General features: G+C 43.0%; 1 protein-coding gene across 1 annotated transcript in view; it reads right to left on the reverse strand.

Annotated features, from left to right (window-relative positions):
• The window catches only part of CAPN3 (calpain 3), a 66,188-nt gene that overhangs the window by 11,353 nt on the left and 35,024 nt on the right, over positions 1-19,811 (reverse strand). The window contains exons 13-21 of the mRNA XM_074955648.1: positions 18,159-18,367; positions 17,401-17,437; positions 14,175-14,288; positions 10,485-10,562; positions 8,247-8,304; positions 7,683-7,747; positions 5,259-5,327; positions 3,921-3,999; positions 348-464 (exon numbers count right to left, since the gene is read on the reverse strand). Of these exons, the coding sequence (XP_074811749.1) occupies positions 348-464; positions 3,921-3,999; positions 5,259-5,327; positions 7,683-7,747; positions 8,247-8,304; positions 10,485-10,562; positions 14,175-14,288; positions 17,401-17,437; positions 18,159-18,367 (826 nt within the window). The remainder of the gene's footprint in view (positions 1-347; positions 465-3,920; positions 4,000-5,258; positions 5,328-7,682; positions 7,748-8,246; positions 8,305-10,484; positions 10,563-14,174; positions 14,289-17,400; positions 17,438-18,158; positions 18,368-19,811) is intronic.

The following is a 19,811-nucleotide window of genomic DNA, read 5'->3' on the forward strand; positions in this document are numbered from 1 at the left end:
AGGACAATTTGCCTGTTTTTAAGAAAAAGTCAGGACACCTGCAGGAAGGCTTAAATAAGGGACTGTCCCTTTAAAAACGGGACATCTGGTCACCCTACTCATGAATATAAAACAGCCACTGCTGTGAGGGAGCTTACAGAGCCTGAGCCTCATAGCTTACAACACGAGAGAAGCACTGCAGAACAGAGGATGTTCATTACTGAAATCAACTAATTTTCATAATGGTCACTGATATTAAGCTTTCAGTAGTGCTTTAGAGCACTTTTTGCCAGGGACGACTCAGGTGCTCCTGTGTGAGAGAGGGATAGCACACGAAGAAGTACAGTAAAAATTGGACAGGCACTTACTGAACATTCCTTCCAGTCGCACGAAGCAGCAGATAAAGCTGTCAAAGTCAATGTTCATGTTTCTGTCAGCATAGCGCATTGTAATGATGTCGTAGAGCTGCTTGTTGAGGCAGAATCCTGAGAAGGAAGAAAAACAGAAGACAGCTGTCCTTCAGCTCTTGGCACGGTTCTGGTACCAGACTGACACTGAGGAAAAGCTTTGTATGTAGTCATCAGTTCCTGGGCCTAAGCATATACCAAAGGTCCAAGCTGAGTGACCCAAGAAAAATAAAAATGCAGGAAGCTTTATTGTGTCAGGTTACTCTCTTAAAAGGAAACAACATTTTGAAATGACTGTTTTCAAGTGGCCAAAAGCGTGCTCATTACCTCCCATTATCACTGTGAAGAGAAGGTCCTTGCCACAAAGAGTTTAAAATCTAATTTAGATCTGATGAAATAAGGGGCTGGAGTAACAAAAACTCAGACAGGGATCAGTGAGGAAAGTACGTGTTACAACAATAAACCTGTACAGTGGCAAAAAATAAATGACTAAAACATACAAACTCCAGCCTCAATATTACCCATCTACATACTGTATAGGAATGTGCAGTTAGTCAACCAGTGCAGCAGATTGGCTTATTAGAGGCATTTATATGAGTCTGGGCATTGCTTGGGGCTGGTTACATGCACAGTCACACAGAATATGTGGGCTTTCAATATTAAGCATGGGTTTATAGTTTATTTTACATTTTATTCCTCTCCTAGTTTAGGAGAATTATTTAAAGAACAAAGAATATTATTTTAGGCTAATAATTTTACTAGCAAGAATGAGAAACCTGTAAAATGTACCGTATTCCTGCAGCATGTAAATCAAAACCCAGGTGTAGTTTGTTTTTATTTGTCCTTGGAAAACGAAAATTTGACGATTGAGGTTTTGCCAAAACCAAAATATAGCTGCCTGAGCAATGCACAAAATGTTGATGTAGAGACTTTACCAATGTCTTCACATTAAGGTTCATAACAAAGCTCATGAGTTTCTGAATAATGAAATACTCTCCCTCCCTTAGCAGCAGTCACTGGTAATGGAATTTGTCAGGGCCAGTATAGTCTCTCTAGAAGCCGGTATGCTAATAAGTTTGGGAGAGATGAAGCAGCCACCTGGTCTGCAGGGTGAATGCTATTTAATTATGTTGCATGCTTGGGGGTGGGCAGGGACAGTACAGTTTTTTGAAGGGTACTTTCTTACTGAAGGGCAGGTGGAAACTGAAAGGTCCCCCATTATAAAGAAGAAACTAAAATAGACCCCCACCCCCCACCAAACTGGAACAGAGGCTTTGTGACTAAGGCACAGGAGTGGGGGTCAAGAGATTTGGCTCAACTCTAGATTCTCTGTGTGACCTTGGGCCGATAACTGAACTGCTCTGTGACTCAGTTTCCACGTCTGTAAAGTGGGGATAATACTGTGCAGGTGGAAAAACTTTTAGTGTGCTTTAACTGTATTTGCACAATTTAAAAAATCCACAACAACTTCTATGAGGGTGAACCTTTACAGCCTGGCTGGAGAGTGGTGCCCTCTGCTAAGCAGCAGAAGCCCCACTTGCACTGGCTCCCGAGTCAGTGGGTATTCAGCACATCACAGGATGTGCGGCCTGAGGTTGCCACCTTCTCTTTCCCCTGCCTGTATACTCATACCCAGCGGAGGAGTTCTGCTGTTTGAGATAAGTGCAACACTGCACCCCTGGGTGGTTTGTCAGAGCAGGGATAGAACCTGGGGCCTCAGCTTCTAAAAAGCATAGTCCTCCACTGTCTGAGCTAAAGGAGCCAGCTCCTAGCTGTGCCTGCAACCACTGCTCCCTCTAAGGTTTTACATCCATGTGCGGAATGAATTTTATTATGTGCACCAATATGGAGGTGATGTGTGGCGGGGGTGGGGCCAAGGGGTTCAGAGTGGGCTCAGGGCTGGGGCACAGGGTTGGGGGGCGGGGGCTCCAGCTGGGGGTGTGGGCTCTGGGGTGGGGCTGGGGATGAGGAGTTTAGGGTGCAGGCTGCCCCAGGTCTGCGGCAGGGAGAGAGAACTGCCCCCAACCCTCTCTTGCCATGGCAGCCCTGGGGCTGGGACTGGGGCTGGGGCCAGGGGAGAGGCACCTCTCCCTGCCGCAGCCCTGCACACCCCCTACCTCTCTCCTCTCCAGTCCAGGCCCCTGCACGGCCCTTGATAGCCTGCTGTGAGGCCACACAGCTTAAAGGGAACGTAGCCTGCAACCAGCTCATCAACCTTTATATGACCCAGCCCCCACTGAGACAGACAGAATACCACACTGAGTGGATGAGGGTTATGGAAGTGGCCAGGCTTCATTTACTAAGGCTGGACAGCACTGATATAAGCAGTGAAAGGCTAAAGAGCAAACCATCTCCTCCCCTGATATAAAGCAGGTGGGAGATGCTGAGTTCCCCAATAACACTTCCCTACCTCTCAGGGGCAGGGCTACCAAGTGTCATGCATCTTGCCACCCTGTCCCACCTAGGGTTGCCAACCCTCCAGGATTGTCCTGTAGTCTCCAGGAATTAAAGATTGCTCTTTAATTAAAGATTATGTCACTTGATGAAACCTCCAGGAATATATCCAATTAAAATTAGCAACCCTAGTCCCACCTGCCTGCAGCTCAGCAGGCATCCCCTGTAATCAGCTGGGCTGTGAGCAAACTGTAGGCAAAGAGCTACTATCGTTCCTCCTGGTCACCAGGGGCCACTGTGGCTAGAAGCAGCCAGGTAACTTCTCTTATCTGTCAGTATCTGGCCAGCCAGGAGGGAACCCCAGGCCCAGACTCAGAGGAGGGGCAAGGGACTGTGGCAGCAATATCAGCAGGAGCAGGTAGGCAAGGGAAGGGAAGGGAAGGGAAGGGGGATAAGAGGGGACAGAATGTGAGGGAAGGGGGTGAAGTGGACTAAATGGGTCAAGAACGGGGAGGGCTGAATAAGGGAGGCTGCTCCAGATTCCACCTACAACAACCCTCCCAGGCTACTCCAGGCTTGCTGTGTCAATGGCCCAGGAACGTCCCCCCACTGGCTCAGTAACGCCCACTGCCGCTCCTTGCCTCCTCCCTGCCCATGCTTGTGAGGTGTGTTGGGAACAGGTCCCTGCCTCCCTCACACCAGTTGCCACTAGTTGGCAGGAACCCTGGGGGAAATAGGTGACTTCCCACTCTTGAGAAGCGTCACACATGGAGCTGCAAAAAGCTTGGTAGCTGTGCCAGGCAATTAATTAATGTTTGTAAAGCTCCCTGAGATCCTTGATGGAGGGTGCACAGGGAAGGCAAAATATTGTTTACCATTGAAAGGTAGAACTGGCTGAACAGAAGATTCAGTCTTCAAAACACAAAGTGTTTTCCTTGCAGCTTGGACATGTGAAAATTTGTCCAGGGCAACAGCTCAGTACCCAGGTTTTTCTAGGGCATATTCCTTTAAAAGGCTGCACTGTACTTCTCATTTTTGCTATATCGGTACAGGAAGGGTAGGAACAAGGGGAGAGCAAGAGAGCATGGATTTAGATGAATCCCTATCCAAAAATATAGGGCATTGAGTACTGTGCAATACCTGCATCTTTGACTGCATTACGCATCTCGTAACTGTTAATGGTGCCAGAATGATCTGTGTCATAATGTTTGAAAATTTTCTGGAAAAGAAAAAAATAAATATCAGGAATAAAGTTTGGTCATTCTGTAGAAAAACAAAGCTGACTGGGCCACTGAGTAGGGCTATGATTTTCACTCTAGTATCTAGGCTTCAAAGGCTAGACAAATTCCATACAGAGTAGAGTGGTGGGTCATTGAAGAATAATGATTGTCTGTGAAAGTTGTGTGTTCCATCCCACACACATTGAGGCAAGTGCATATAAAGAATGGTGACACTGCAGTGCAGTTGTAAGGGGTGCTGCATTATTGTAGGGCTATCGCTCAAATGAGATGTTGTACCAAGGCCCTTCTTTCTTATGTCTGTTGGCTGCCCAGTTAGAAATTGAAGATCCAGGGCCCTTTACAGAAAAAAGTTGGGAATAATCCCAGTGCCCTGGCTAATAGACCCTTTTGCTATATAAATCAGGTTGCAATTCCAAAGTCTCTGGGTGAGCCATTACAGAGTACATAATGATAATACAGTGATCATATAAGCAAATGTAACTATCATCTAACTCAGTGGTTTTTCAACCCTAGGGGTCTGCAGACTATGTCTAAAATTTCCAAAGGGATCCGCTCGTCCATTCAAAAAAATGTAGGGGTCCGCAAATGAAAAGAGGTTGAAAACCACTGATCTAACTCACTGCTTTGCAAACACTTTGGAATATCTAGCACATGAGAAGTGCTGAAAAAACTAACAAACCTATTTTGCTCAGTGCTGCATAACTCCAATTCCTCTGTAAACTGCATTGGCTGCCAGTAAACAATTCAGCACCTTAATTTTGATATATAGAAGCTATTTATAATCTAGACTTTAAACAGTTGATGAGTTGCCTTTTGCTCTATATTCACATCTTGTCAGGGACGGGTTGCCAGGTGGGTCTGCTCTCAGTCCCTGAATACTAGCAAGGAGGAGGATGCTGTGAGCTGTGTATTCCAATCAATTTATTTTATAATTATACAGTAAAAATGGGAAACTGAGCAATTTTTCAGTAAGTGTGCCATGACACTTTTATATTTTTATGTCTGATTTTGTAAGCAAATAGTTTTTTAAATGAGGTGAAACTTGGGGCACGCAAGAGAAATCAGACTCCTGAAAGGGGTACAATAGTCTGGAAAGGTTGAGAACCACTGTATTATACTGTGAGTAGATGCTTTGTGGGATTCAGAAAGAGAACTGTTTTGATAGAATAGTTATGTGAACATTGCCTCTATGGAAGAAGTACAGAATACGAAAAACACAAGAAGTTCTCAACAATACCTGCCAGCTTTTCAGCTTATCCCAGAGGTGTCGAAACTCCTCGAAGTTTATTTTCCCTGAACCATCTGTCTGTGTTGTGAGAGTTCAGGTAAAAAAACAAATGTTTTAAGGGAAAGTTATCAAAACTCAGGTCAGAGTCCACTTCAAGAAAATATAAAATCTTATTTAGGATTTCCCTTATTATTAGAGGTGGGTGAATAGTACTGAAAAGTACTTTATGACCCCTTTTGTTAATTCTGAATTGCATTTAATTCCATGCTCATAAAATGTTGTCACTAGGTACAGAGCTCCTGCATTTGGTAGGAGAGGGGGTCCCTCCTGGAGATCTTTTAAAGTGTGTAGGATTGAGGTGTTCCAGTGCAGTGCTACTCAAAGTGGTGGTTCGCGGACCGAGCCATCAGCTGCCGGTCTGCGCGCACATTGGAAAAAAAAAATTGCTGGTCCCCCACACCAGATAGCTTGAGAAGCACTGTTCCAGTGGTATCTTTTCAAATGTGGAAATTTACACATGAAGTTGCCAATTTAAGTTTCATCCTGAAGAATAAAGCTCCTTCTGTTTTATATTTTCCATCTCTCTTAAAAAATCCACCAAAACAACCTAAGAAATCCTATACAACATTCTATTAAGGTTGCATAGTTATGCACTCAAGTTGTATTTGCAAATTTCACTCTGTCCTTCTATGTATGTGCATAACAATCTTCTTTAATTACTTGATCACACATTATATATTGTGACAGGGTCAGGCCAGATGGCTATAGGAGAGTAATAGAAGGCAGATATATGAACTTTGTCACAATATCAAATACAACATATTATACAGTTTTTCTACCTAAAATGAATATGTACCATCTTGTAGTACTGTATATTATAGTGCATGCTCTGAGATTATCAAAATACTTTTATATAAAAAGTACACAGTAAGATGTACTTAACATATTACAAATTAAGGATAACAGAGAAATAGTGAAATTTTGCTGCATAAACTATAGCTACATTAGATATGATTTTTAAAGAAAAGATCTAATCTTTATGCTCCAGGACAAAAAGGTAACTAACGGCCAGGTTAGGAAGAAACTTCTGCAATGAGCTGGTTGTTGCATAATTGTCCACTCTGGAGTTTCTTCTGCTTTCAACTGAAGCATGTGGTACTGGCCACTGTCAGGAAATAGGAATGTACAGAATATAAAGTATTGTTCTGCTTCCCTGTTATGTTATCTGATAAAACATGACCATGTAGATCATTGTTGCTACCACTGTTATATAATTGCAACAAATCTTGTACAAAGGTTGCCAAGTAAGGTGTCTATGGAAAGGTTATCATTTGCTGAATATAATTATGCTATTTGTGTGCATGTATCATTTTTGTATTTGAAGTTATGAGCATTGGCTCTATACTGTAATTCAAATATGTTTGCTCCTGGGGTAACGCCCACAAGGTATTTAGCCTGCACATCTTGAAGGGACTATTCAAATTAAGTGGCTCATCAAGGAGCACTTAACTCACAACGGACCATGGGAGACACCTATCTACAGATAATGGACTTTCCTGCTATGAATAAGCGAAATTATGCAGGGACATGTGATTTGCCCATGTGACTCCAAACTCCATCTTGCTACCTGTAATTTTCCACCAGCTGTGCTGAGGGCTTTGTTTGAAACAATGAATTTCTCTCCACATGGCAGAAGCTATAAAAAGCTCTGGAAACCGCTTTGCCTCTTTCCTGCTCAAGCCTCTGGACCATGGACTTATACTGATGGGAGCATTAAAACCAAGGGACTGAGGACCTTCCAATGAGTTGGAAGCAACCAGAGACATGACTTAAGACAGCAGTTTATTCCATCACTGCTACAAGCCTGAACCAAGAACTTTGCAATTATTGTATGTATTTGATTCCTTTAACCATTTTTATCTCTCACCTTTCTTTCTTTCTTTTTCTTTTTCATAAATAAACCTTTAGACTTTAGATACAAAAGGACTGGCAACAGTGTGATTTTTGGGTCAGATATGAGTTATATATTGACCTGACTATGTGGCTGGTCCTTTGGGATCAGAAGAACTCTTTTATTTGATTAAATTGGTTTTAAAGAACCACTCATCTTTAAGGCTAGTGTTTTCAGTGGTGATATAAGGACTGGAATGCCTAAGGAAACGGCTTTTCTGACTTCTTGTTAGCCAGTGTGGTGAAACAGAAGTTTAGTTTTGTTGCTGATTTGGTATATCGTAAGGGGGAATAACCTCCAGTTTGGGGGTGTATCTGCCCTATTTCTGCAGCCGTTTGTCCCGAATTTGGTATTCTTAGTTGTGACCCACAGAGGCACGGTTATATTCCCGAATTCACAAAGCTGTATTTCAGGTGGTTCTGCAGCAAGTAGTGCAAGAAACTTAATATATCAAATAATCATCTATGATTTGAGAAGGATACGTCCATTAAGGCAATCATGCTGCGGCAGGACTCCAGTGCAAACCCTTTTGTCTTCAGGTCTTTGTCTGAAAGAAATAATCCCAAATGAAGAAACTGTACAAATCAGCAAGTATGTCCTCCTATCTGATGTGACTCCATTCAAAGTACAAACCCTAAATCTACCTTTGACACCTTCCAAAAAATGTGTGACAGAGAAACTGACAGGTACTCAGGGCTATTACTGTTCCAAATTCTGGCTGAACTTTCTTCACCTCATATAGGCTAGATTTGCCCACACAGTGCTTTGATTGAATCTCACTTTCTTTAGTCCTCGAACGAACACAGCCGTGATGTGAGAACTCAGTCCTAGACTAAATGGAAAGGACGCTACTGTGAGCAAATTCAGTCTGCTGGAGTCCCAACTGGGAATCCCACTACAGTGATGCTAGGAAGTTCTTAAACCATAACTGACATCAAGAGGCCACCAGTGTGAAGATGACACTGCACGCAATGTCACAACTAGAGAGTTCCTTGCTCAATAATATTCAAAGACTGATGAGGAGGTAGAAAAAAGCTCAAACTCACGTTTTTTTAAAACGTTATTCAGAACACTTCTAAGTTCGTCAGCACTGATCTCCATGTCCTGGACAGAAAGGTGCAGAGAATGCCACAAATTATAACATTCAGTATGGAGCAGAAAGGGGTGCAGAGTTAATAATGCTAAGTTTTTTTCTCGGTGATTTTAGCTGCTGCAATATGCAGCAGAGAAAGAAGTCCAAGTTCATACACAGTACAGATACTGGCCCAAATCTTTGGCTGGACTGTTGCCCATATCACTGGTAAAATGATAATAATAATTAATAAAAAGCTGGTGTAGCTGGCCATAGGAAGATTAAAAGATTAAAGGGCAACTTAAAGGATCCCCCCTGCACTGGAGATGACCTGCCTTATCAGCTGCTGTGCCACCCTGCACATCCACCTGTTGGCATGGGAGCACAGCTATCCAGGCTTGCTTGCACCCTGGGGATCCAAGTTAAAGCATTTCTGTCTTAAGTAGGGCACTGGATCAGCCCCACAGCTGTCCCAAGATCAGGGGATCGCCCAAGTTGTGCAATGTGTTTCTTAGTTTAGTGGACTTTTAGGATCTGAGCTATTCATAGAGAGTTAAAGTGAGAGGAAAACAACTTATTGGGCCTGATTGTCTCTTTACTTTTTCAAGTCTAAAATCAGAAGTAACTCCATGGAAGTCAGTGAAGTTACATTGGTGTAAATCAGTGCACAAAAGAACCATCAGGGCCATTAGCACTGTTTACACTGGCTAGGGAAACTGCTGACATCCTTCCAACGAGAACTATTTAAATGTGGTTTGCTGGAAGGATGCTTTGCCAGCTAGTTTAGATGGAGTCATGTTAATGGTCTAGACCCACTCTATCCTTGAGTCATACTGAGTTCAAACCTTGTAAAACCCACGGGACATGCCTTAATGCTGGGATAGGTTGTGGGTATGTGTGTGTGCATGTACACAATTGTAGGTATTCTCTTTCTTGTTTTTTTTGTCTTGTCTCTAACTCTCCTTCTTTTGCTCCTACATTCCTGCTTGTCATTCTTTAACTGTTTAAAAAACAGTACTAGAGGAATAAGTGTGAAACTTCTAGTGAAAAAAATATTATTTAAAATTACTCAGGCCACAGCTTCCCGTGCAAGTTCTAGAACTTCTGGCTTCCCAGTGTTAGTTTTCTGTCAGGCAGAAATATATAATTTCATTTTTCTGAACTTTTAAAGTCAGTTTCATTCTGGTTCTGTACAAAGACTGATTCTCTAGCTAGAGAACAGATATAGAATCAGAAGTGGCAATGAAAGTTTCTTTTCCACAGCCCCACTCTGGAGAGATCTGCCTATAGGGGTGAAAGAGGGTGAAGTTTATTCTGTGCCCATTCAAACTGTCACCTCACTGCTGAGACACGGAACCAGGTGACAAACAGTGCTAATTAAGTGATCCCCTATCCCCTGGGAACCACCAGCTCATTTCATACAGGCTATTGGATAGTCATTAGATGAACAGCCAGTAAATTCATGTCAAGAACACCTTGGGTCACACCTGACTCAATGAGCTAAAGGTAAAAGGTTTTCTATCCTATTACCAGGCCACCAAGCACTGCAGTTGTTGATCTGTTTCCATTTTTAATTTCCACAATTAAGCACCCACTGAGGAATATTTTATTTTTATTTATACGTTAAGTGAAGTTGGTCAAGAAACTCCACATACTAGCAACGAAGCACAAAGCCAGCTTTAAATAAAGCTCCCTCTTATTTACAAAAAGACTAAACAATGACAAGATACGGTTCCAAAACTACATTTAGGTCTCAGGCCTTCAGTGTATTACTGTACTGTGATTTGCTTGGTTTGAGACCTTGCCGGAGATCAGAGAGAGTTTCAAGTGTGTTTCGAATCTGCATAGAATCATAGAAGATTAAGGTTGGAAGAGACTTCCAGAGGTCATCTAGTCCAACCCCCTGCTCAAAGCAGGACCAACTCTAACTAAATCATCCCAGCCAGGGCTTTGTCAAGCCGGGCCTTAAAAACCTATAAGGATGGAGATTCCACCACCTCCCTAGGTAACCCATTCCAGTGCTTCACCATTCTTCTAGTGAAATAGTGTTTCCTAATATCCAGCCTAAACCTCCCCCACTGCAACTTGAGACCATTGCTCCTTGTTCTGTCATCTGCCACCACTAGCTCCATCCTCTTTGGAATGGCTGTTGATTTAACTGCTCTCAAGGATAGTCTGTTATGAAAGATAGAGACTTCGACTGTGTACTCACATCTCCAGCAATCTGCTGGAATATATTCCTGAACTGCTTCTCTTCTTCGCTGTCCTTGTCAGGGTTTGTTGGAGTGGGCTGCAAAGACACAAATATAATGTTGATGGGCTGGTGTGAGGGCCTTTGGGAGAGAGAAGGGGATCTCCGGGGCCGGATCAATCACTCACTTGTGACTGTCTGAAAATCCTTAATGAATTTGGAATAACATTTCAACTCCCCTTTCCCTCCCCAACAGAGTAGAACTTTTCCTATTTCAGGATCATTCCTTTGGGAACTGCTCTGGAGAGCAGAATGCCCTATAGCAAGGAACTGTTATAGTGCTTGTTACATTTTCCTGGTAGCCTTTGCAGAGCGGACTGGATGTACCACCTTTCTGTAAGACCTTCTGAAGAAAGTTGTGCTAATATCACATACATTACAGATTAAAAAAAAATATCTACCAGCCATTCAATCCATTCACCAGGAGCAAGTAGTTTGTTTCTACAGCACATTTTGTAGTGCTTTGTCCAGTCTAGTTTGAAGCAAGTCAAGTGACAGGCCTTCCTCTCAGGAAACTATTCCACAGTTTAAGAGGGCTGTTAGAAATTTTTCTAATGCCTAGTAGATTTCAAAATGTTTAAAAATGTTCCCCAATAACCATCATGTAGGTTTACTTGCTTAACTTCATCCCATTGCTCTTGCTTATCCCTTTAAACAATTACTCTCACTCCTTGCTGTTTCTGTTTAAATATTTGATTTAATTTCCTATAAAGGAAATATTTGGAGCAGAGGCAACATGCATGCCTCCCCCACCTTTGCTGCGTGGATTGTACTGAGCATGCGCCCATGGACTGAGCATGCTCAGTAACATCTGCTGAAGCCTGCTGCCCACACTTCTCTCCCCACCCCCTCAATTGGCAGGCATGGAGCACGCATGTTGTGGGGAGATCTGCTCTTGGGTCAAGTGCACTTTACTTTGACAAGTTCTAGTAATGAAAATGCCCCTTTACCTATCTACTGACTAGAAGAATTTCAGTGAGGGTTCAGAGGCATAGATTATATATTGCCTGCAGCAGCCTTTTCCCCCAAGGCAGAATAGCCCACAGGGCAGCCTCTGTCTTTGACAGCCTCCCTCTTTTTCTTGCACATGCAAACAAATCTGAGCGTTACTAAGGGACAATTACTCACATGTCCTTAAAAAGGAAGCTTCACATTTTAGTTTTAATTTTGCCTGCTGTTGAGTAACACTAATTACATATTAAAATGCGAGTTTCCTCGTTGTAGTTAAAAACAAAAGACAGATAGTATATTGCTACCTCTCAGCCTCAGGCATTCCCTGAAAATCCCACAGCAAAATAGCCCCATTTTCCATGCAGAGAAACCAACACCCAGACTCTGAACAACCTCGACTTTGGTTCAGTGCCTGAGCATTGTTGCTTAGGTGCTTCTCTAATGCTTTATAGAGACTGAAATTAGAGCAAAAAGAAAAGGAGTACTTGTGGCACCTCAGAGACTAACAAATTTATTTGAGCATAAGCTTTCGTGAGCTACAGCTCACTTCATCGGATGCATCCACTGAAAGCTTATGCTCAAATAAATTTGTTAGTCTCTAAGGTGCCACAAGTACTCCTTTTCTTTTTGCTAATACAGACTAACACGGCTGCTACTCTGAAACCTGAAATTAGAGTAATTCTCTAGGGGTAAACTCTGAATTCTCCAAGGTTTCTTTCTCTAACAGCCAGAGAAAGGAAAAAGAAATACATGTATAACTGGTTCTACTCAATCTTTTCCCACCTGTCCCCAGGACAGCCTGGGTGGGATTCACTTTTTCAGTACACAAAATCCTATTGTAGAATCCAGATTCTTCATCTGCCCAGTGGATAGTTTATAAGAACAATCCAAGTCTTCTCTCTCTTGAACCTTTCTGTATTTTCTGGTTATTTGTTTGATAAGCCTAAAAGACTATAAACAAGACTTTCTTCCTCTGATTATGAAACTAAATCACAGCAGAGCCTATTGTGTTAGGAAGTAATGATACTACAAAGGAGAACAGTTGACAAGAGTTTCCTATTTATGCCACTAATACATTAGGGCTGGAAAGGGAAAAATAAGTCAGAGGGGGAAAAAAATATAGATTTTATTTTAACATTTCTCTGATCTTTTAAATAAATATTTATACTGGAGTTATTTTTAGAAACAGCCCAATTTAGAACCCAACCATGCTGTAAAAACTGCAGCTTTGGGTGACCTGATTGCAACTTGGTAACCTCCCAACTTAGCTAACAGATGGTGTAGTCCTGCGGTATAGCTAGAACTAAACTGTGTTGTATTATGTTCCTGAACTATACTGGAACCCTGTCAAGTCCAAGGCTGTAGGATGATTTGAAGATACAGTTTAAAACAGTGTTTTCACTTCTACAATGCAACTTAATATATGTCAGAAAACAACTGTAATTGGGTCCCCACTATCATAGTAATTGTTACAGCATAGACAGGCCCTAGAGCCTATGATTGACATTCTCCTTGCAACAACTGTTAAATATGGTTATTAATAGCAGTGTCTAGCATGTTTTTTCCTGACCATTGTGAAGAGGATTTTAAACTATTATGTAACCATGCTAGAGAATCAAGGGTACAGGCTACTCAGAGGGATGCTAGAGAATAGTTTGGCTAGCACAGTTTTCAGGAAAACAATCCTTGAACGGAAGGGGCAGGAAAACTCTACTCAGACCTTGCTAGCAGCAATTCTGTTCCGACTGTGCTAGCACCAACTACATATAAACCATGCTGGAGCAAGGTCAGGTCTTTACAGGGCTGTACCATGATTATCACACAATTTGATGCCCTCTGCACAATTTATAACGGTGTTAGAGCACTACTGCATTGTAAAATACAATGCTGATACAATCACAGTAGAAATTGTACTGTAGACAAGCCTTGGTAATCAACAGGAGCCTCTTGAAGTCTACATGAGGTTATTTTCTACACACTGCCTGTACAACAGGTGCTGTTACAGGGAGATTGATCAGCAACTGATTGAATTACTTCTCTAATTGTAAAGGTGTCATCTTGCACAGTCTAGATCCGGGTAGTCAATAGACAAACCGTGGGCCAAATCCAGACCACCAGACACTTTTGAATGGACCATGAAATCTTTTTATTTATTTATCATCATTGTTATTGTTATTGCAGTGTGAAAAATGTTTCTCTGGAGTCTGGACCTTGACTATACCTTGACCAAGAAATTTGGACCTTGATGAAAAGATAGACTACCCCAGTCTAGATCATCACAAAAGATCAACATGATTCCTATGAAACGAACCACTCTCTCCAACATAGGCATAAAATCATTGCAGGGCCGATCTCTTCCGTCTCAAATTCAATATATCCACCGACTTGACTGAAAGTTCTAATGCAGGGTAGTTGTAGCTGTGTCAGTCCCAGTATAGTAGAGACACCAGGTGGATACGGTAATATCTTTTATTGGACTAACTGTCTCTCACAGCAGAAGGTCCAACAAAAGATATTACCTCACCCACCTTGTCTCTCTGAAATTTCTAAATCAGCCAAAATTATGTCTGGATAAACCGTTATCAGCTTTAAAAGGGTTTTCCTTATCTCATAATTCTCAGTTTCCTGGCCCCCACCCAGCCACTTCCCCATGCTAGCCAGACCAAGCTCCATTTTCTTCATGCCAACTGGTACAGAAACCTCATCGCTTTTCTTTTTCTCATCTCTGCTCGTTTTTTTCTTCTCCTTGTCAGATGCTTCATCAACTCTCAACTCCTTATTGCTGTTTGCTCTGTCAGAAACAAAGATGATTGGCTAGAGAGAGGAGGAAGAGAGCGAAGAGAAGAGAAGTGGAAGTTAAATAATAGAGGAGGGCAAAGTGTTTGAGAAAATCCATTCTGTGACCATGCTCATGCTGCAACAGCTCCCATCACAGAAAGGGTACCAAGTGTGGTAACAGCTGAGACTGCACCAAAGGTGGCTCTGAAGTTACTGTTCTCATCATGCTAAAAAGTGATACTCATGCTGTTAATACTCCTTGTGCAAAAATAGGAATTAGTTCTCCTTGTACAGGAAAGCCATTTATGCAGTAAACACTCCCTGGTTTTAGGAGCAAAAAAGAGGCCAGCCAGGTTCTTTGTTGTACTTTAATTAGTGTGACCAGATGCCCCGATTTTATAAGGACAGTCCTGATATTTGGGGCTTTGTCTTATATAGGCACCTATTAACCCCCACCCCCTGTCCTGATTTTTCGCACTTGCTGTCTGGTCACCCTAACTTTAATAGCCCTCACGCAGAAAGGGTGGCAACACTGCAGTAGCAATAAAGGCCACCTGCACTACAATAACTCCCATGCAGAAAATGAGCTGAGTTGTTAGTATGGAAATGTTTTAACTTTGTACACTGCATGTGTTTGATTCCTTCCCAGTACTGACTTGTGAGGCATTCAGGCGGAAAGCGCAATTGCTTTCTTTGCTTTTCTTTAATGTTTTCAAAGACAGAAACGATTGCTCTGCCCTTGCCGGACATGCCGTATATTTTTTATGTGCTCACCTGATTTTGGGTGTTTTATGGACTAGGATGTAAATGGTAATTTGAAAATAACAGTCCAAACAGGAGTTTACCAAATTAATCCTTATAACTTGTTTCAATGGGGTTTATTTTTGCATCCCCCGAATGGAAAAATAGCATAATCCTCACATCACTACCTACTTTCAAGGTAGAGAATACTTTGTAGCTAAGTGTGTTGTAAGGGATGGGTGGGAGAAACCCATAGCTTACTAGAGAAGGGGGATGGCAGCTGGGTTAGACAGCTGGTGGGAGTTTGGGGAGCAGGACTTCGTGGCAGGAAGAGTGGCAGCATTTGACAGTAGAAGGTGGATACTAGGACATTTGTCTGGAGCAGGGTTGTGTTGTGCTGGAAAGGGGGATACCGGTGGAGAAGGGTCTGGAGCTGGGAGTGAAGGAGAGGGTTTATGGCGTGTTGGGGTAACAGGTCAGAAACAAGACCCAATTCCATGAGCTGCTGGACACCTTTAGCTGCCACTGAAAACAATGGGAGTCCTGGGTGATCAGCATCTGGATCAGGCCTATAGGGATGGAAAGTTTCAGAGGTGCTATCTTCTCTGTGCGAGCTGAGTACACTATCCTGCAAAGCTCTTATTAGCTATACAATAGGAAGACAAAGCCATCACTGCCTATGGTAGAGTATAATTGCAGAAAGCTGCAGGAAACTAGCTCTAACACCGATGAAGTTCCCATATGCCGATAACTCACTCTGACATTGGCAAAAAGCTCAAGCTTCTGTGATATCATCAGGCATTTAACAAGAGTCCAGCACCACTTTAATATAACCGCATGCTTGTTACCCTACTCAAGCCCAGCACTTTTCAGGTCTATTGAAGCAGAGACCCACCTTGCCTTTTTTCTTTTTCTGAACCAAAAAAAAAAGTGATATTAGTAAACACAGTTGTAGATTTAATATAAATTGTACAAAGTTATACTGTGCAATGTCATTCTTGCTCTCTCTTGTTTATTTTTGCCATTTAGCTACATTCATACATCTTTTGCATCTGAGCTCCATGGAGTGACATATAGAAAGGTAGGAATTGCCATACCAGATCAGATCAGTGGGTTCATCTCATCCACTGTCCTGCCCAAATTGAGAAACCTCCACCTCAGCTCTAAGTGTTCCCCTCTTTACAGTAAGCAGGGTACTGGAGATTGATACACCCGTGTCCACAAACCAATATCAAGATGGTGGGGCTATTTTAAGCCTACCAGTCTTGAAAGTGTTCATTTAACATTACAGAAAATGAAAGGGTGACTTAGTGGTAGGCAAGGGTCAATTAAATTATGTCCTGCCTGAGTTGAACTGAGTACCCATCATTCCTTCCATTTTATTATATCAGTCCTTGTCTTCTCCCTTCTGAACATGTTGCAGCTAGCTCAAATAAAAGAGTTAACAGTTTGTAGGGATAATTGATATTAATTAAAATCACTGCTACCGTTTGGAGACATTTGCAGAATACTGGTACTTATCATCACACGCTTTTTCAAAAGGAGCCACAAAGAAACATTGTTCTGACTTTATCAGATGAGAAGTCACTTTCACACTGAATACTCTACAGCACAATCTAGACTTTCTACAGTAAACTAGCATTCTCAATTCACAGATGAAGAGGTTTTCTGCAAGGCCTTTATTGTACGTTCAGTTACACTGCAAAATGAAGTTGGTGAGGACACATGTGATGGTGAAATGTCCAGGTCTGGTTAGTGCCTAAAGCACTAGCCTTCCACTACTGAAAGTAGGTTTCAGGTCTGGCATGAAGTCTTACGTCATATGATGTGGTCTCTCCATATCATAACGCCACCATACATAAAACATAAGAATGGCCACACTGGGTCAGACCAATGGTCCATCTAACCCAGTATCCTGGCTCCGACACCAGCCAGTGCCAGATGCTTCATAGGGAATGAACAAAAACAGAGCAGTTATTGAGTGATCCATCCTCTGTCATCCAGTCCTAGCTTCTGGCAGCCAGAGGTTTAGGAGCACCCAAGCATGGTGTTATGTCCCTGAACATCTTGGCTAATGATGGATGGATCTATCCTCCATCAACTTATCTAGGTTTTTTTTTAACCCAGTTGTACTTTTGGCCTTCACAGCATCCTGTGGCAATGAGTTCCATCGGTTGACTGTAGGGCTAAATGATAAGATAGCTGCTCAATTAGAGTTGATGGGAATTGATGTTAATGGGACCATGAGGTGCCTGCCCTTGGCCTCTTGTTACTTATTTTCTTAGATGTGACATTCTTTCCTACTTTCACACACAGAAGGGACCGGGGTAGTGACCCAGTATACTGTTTGTATGATATCAAACAGTAAAACATTGCATGTAATAAACTGAAAGCAAAATATACTCACAGAAGGACGTTCTGCTTCTATCTTGTTTTCAACTTCCCTAGAGAGAGGAAAAATTGTTTTGAAAGAAGAAAAGGGCCACCCTCCTACACTGTTTCTGTAGCTGGTTTGGAGAGAGCCACTTGAACTTTCAAATGAGAACTTGAGTTATGATTCAAATCGGCTTCTCTTTCTATAGTGACAAAGTCTAGACATGGCTCTCTGTTCACAAACTGAGCTGTGTATCCAAATACTGTCTATGACAGTGTGCCACAGCTTGGCATGCATCCTGTAAAATCTGAGGTTGGCAGTGCCAGTGAGTTTTGTCAGCTGGGGAAAACAAAACAAGCTAATTAGCTCTGAGCAAAGTGAAACCAGCTACCAAGTTCACTCATCTTTGGAGGACGACAGGACCACCCAGGGAGTGTAACCTATCGGGGGAGTGAGGGATGAACACTAGAAAAGAAATAATTGCTTAATTCCATGATGTTTCCCTGATGGCCGAAGTTAGATCCAGCTCACAAATTCAGGCAGGCAAAAAGTATCCTTCTTCCAAGGCATAAGAAACTGCTTCTTTTTCATAAGAGACCTAGAAACCTAAATAAAGAAGAACTGTGTGTGTGTGTGTGTGTGTGTGTGTGTGTGTGTGTGTGTGTGCGTGCGCGCGCGCGTGCGCGGGTGTAGGCATGCACACGCAAGAAGTATGTGTGTTTGGGGGGGAATAGGGGGGCCATGTGGTTCATCCACTTCTTTAGAGTCAAATAACTGGCCCTTGAACTTACTCTGAAAGGCTTCTTTTTTCTGAGAAGACCCTCAGGATGAACTCTCCCTCCTGGTGAGGTTCATATGTCGATGGGATGATGACATACTCGTTGGGAGGCAGCCGGAAGCGTTCAGAGATTTCTCGCATGTTTATATATGACTGACTTCTAGCTTTGGAGGCATTGTAAAGGAAAAAATCCTTTTGTAAGTGCTGCTTGTTACCATGCATCTGTAAACAAAAGAATCAAACATCCCATCTTCAGCGTGATCTTACATAGCTCCCAGGCAGATCCCACACAGACAGCACATGACCTTGGCAGAAAATGCCTGTGCAATTAAAACTTTTCTTTGAAATACAAGGTACAGGAGGCTGGTAATAGATATAGACCCTTTTACCTTAAGTCACCAACTAGGTCCCCTCTAACTGGAAGTTGTTAGCATTTGATGGCTGCTGTGTGGCCTACCTGAAATGTGTTGGTGGTCTCATTTGTGTTGCTAAAATGATGGTATCCACATCACAAAGCCACAGTCACAAATGGCACTAACTGTGAACTTCTTGGAATTATCAGCACAGAGGCAAGGACTGAATGAGCCTGGAGAAAAAACAACCTTCTTAACCTCTACAGAAGAAGTGGGCAAGCTTTTTAGCCCGAGGGCCATATCTGGGTATGGAAATTGTATGGTGGGCCATGAATGCTCATGAAATTGGGGGTTGGGGTGCAGGAGAGCGTGAGCGCTCTGGCTGGGGGTGCGGGCTCTTGGGTGGGGCTGGGGCTGCAGGAGGGTGCTCTGGGCTGGGACTGAGGGGTTCAGAGGGCAGGAGAGGGATCAGGGCTGGGGCAGGAGGTTGGGGCATAGGGGGGCTCAGGGGTGCAGGCTCCAGGCAGCACTTATTTCAAGCAGCTCCCAGAAGCAGCGGTGTGTCTCCCCTCTAGCTCCTACATGGAGGCACGGCCAGGCGGCTCTGCACACTGCCCCATTCGCACGTGCTGCCCCTGCAGCTCCCATTGGCCTTGGTTCCTGGCCAATGGCAGCTGCGGGGGCGAAGCTTGGGGCACAGACACAGAGCCCCCTGGCTGCCCCTACACTTAAGAGCCGGAGAAGGGATATACTGCTTCTTCTGGGAGCCGCGCAGGGAGGGATAGCTCAGTGGTTTGAGCATTGGCCTGCTAAACCCATGGTTGTGAGTTCAGTCCTTGAGGGGGCCATTTAGGGATCTGGGGCAAAAATTGTGGATTGGTCCTGCTTTGAGCAGGGGGTTGGACTAGATGACCTCCTGAGGTCCCTTCCAACCCTGATATTCTATGATAAGCCCCGGATCCCATTCCCTGGTGGGAGCTCAAGGGCCAGATTAAAACATCTGAAGGGCTGGATGTGGCCCTGGGCTGTAGTTTGCCCACCCCTGCTCTACAGATTGTCCCTCCAGAAAGGGTTGAAGCATGCTGATAAGGGTCATTGGTGCACTGCCACTGCCATATATGTTCTCTGGATAAACTGAAGATTTCATTGTCCAGGGCTGTCAGTTGGGCATCTTTGACCAGCACTAAATTCAATTTAAAATCTAATTTGAATTAAAAGAGAATTCTCAAATTATTTTTGAGAATAAAATTTCTAATAACTTTTGCTAAATTCTACCCACAACTAGCTTAATTTTGCAATACTATTGTGCTGAT

This window comes from Natator depressus, chromosome 6 (genome assembly GCF_965152275.1).
Source record: "Natator depressus isolate rNatDep1 chromosome 6, rNatDep2.hap1, whole genome shotgun sequence".
NCBI classification, from domain to species: domain Eukaryota; kingdom Metazoa; phylum Chordata; order Testudines; family Cheloniidae; genus Natator; species Natator depressus.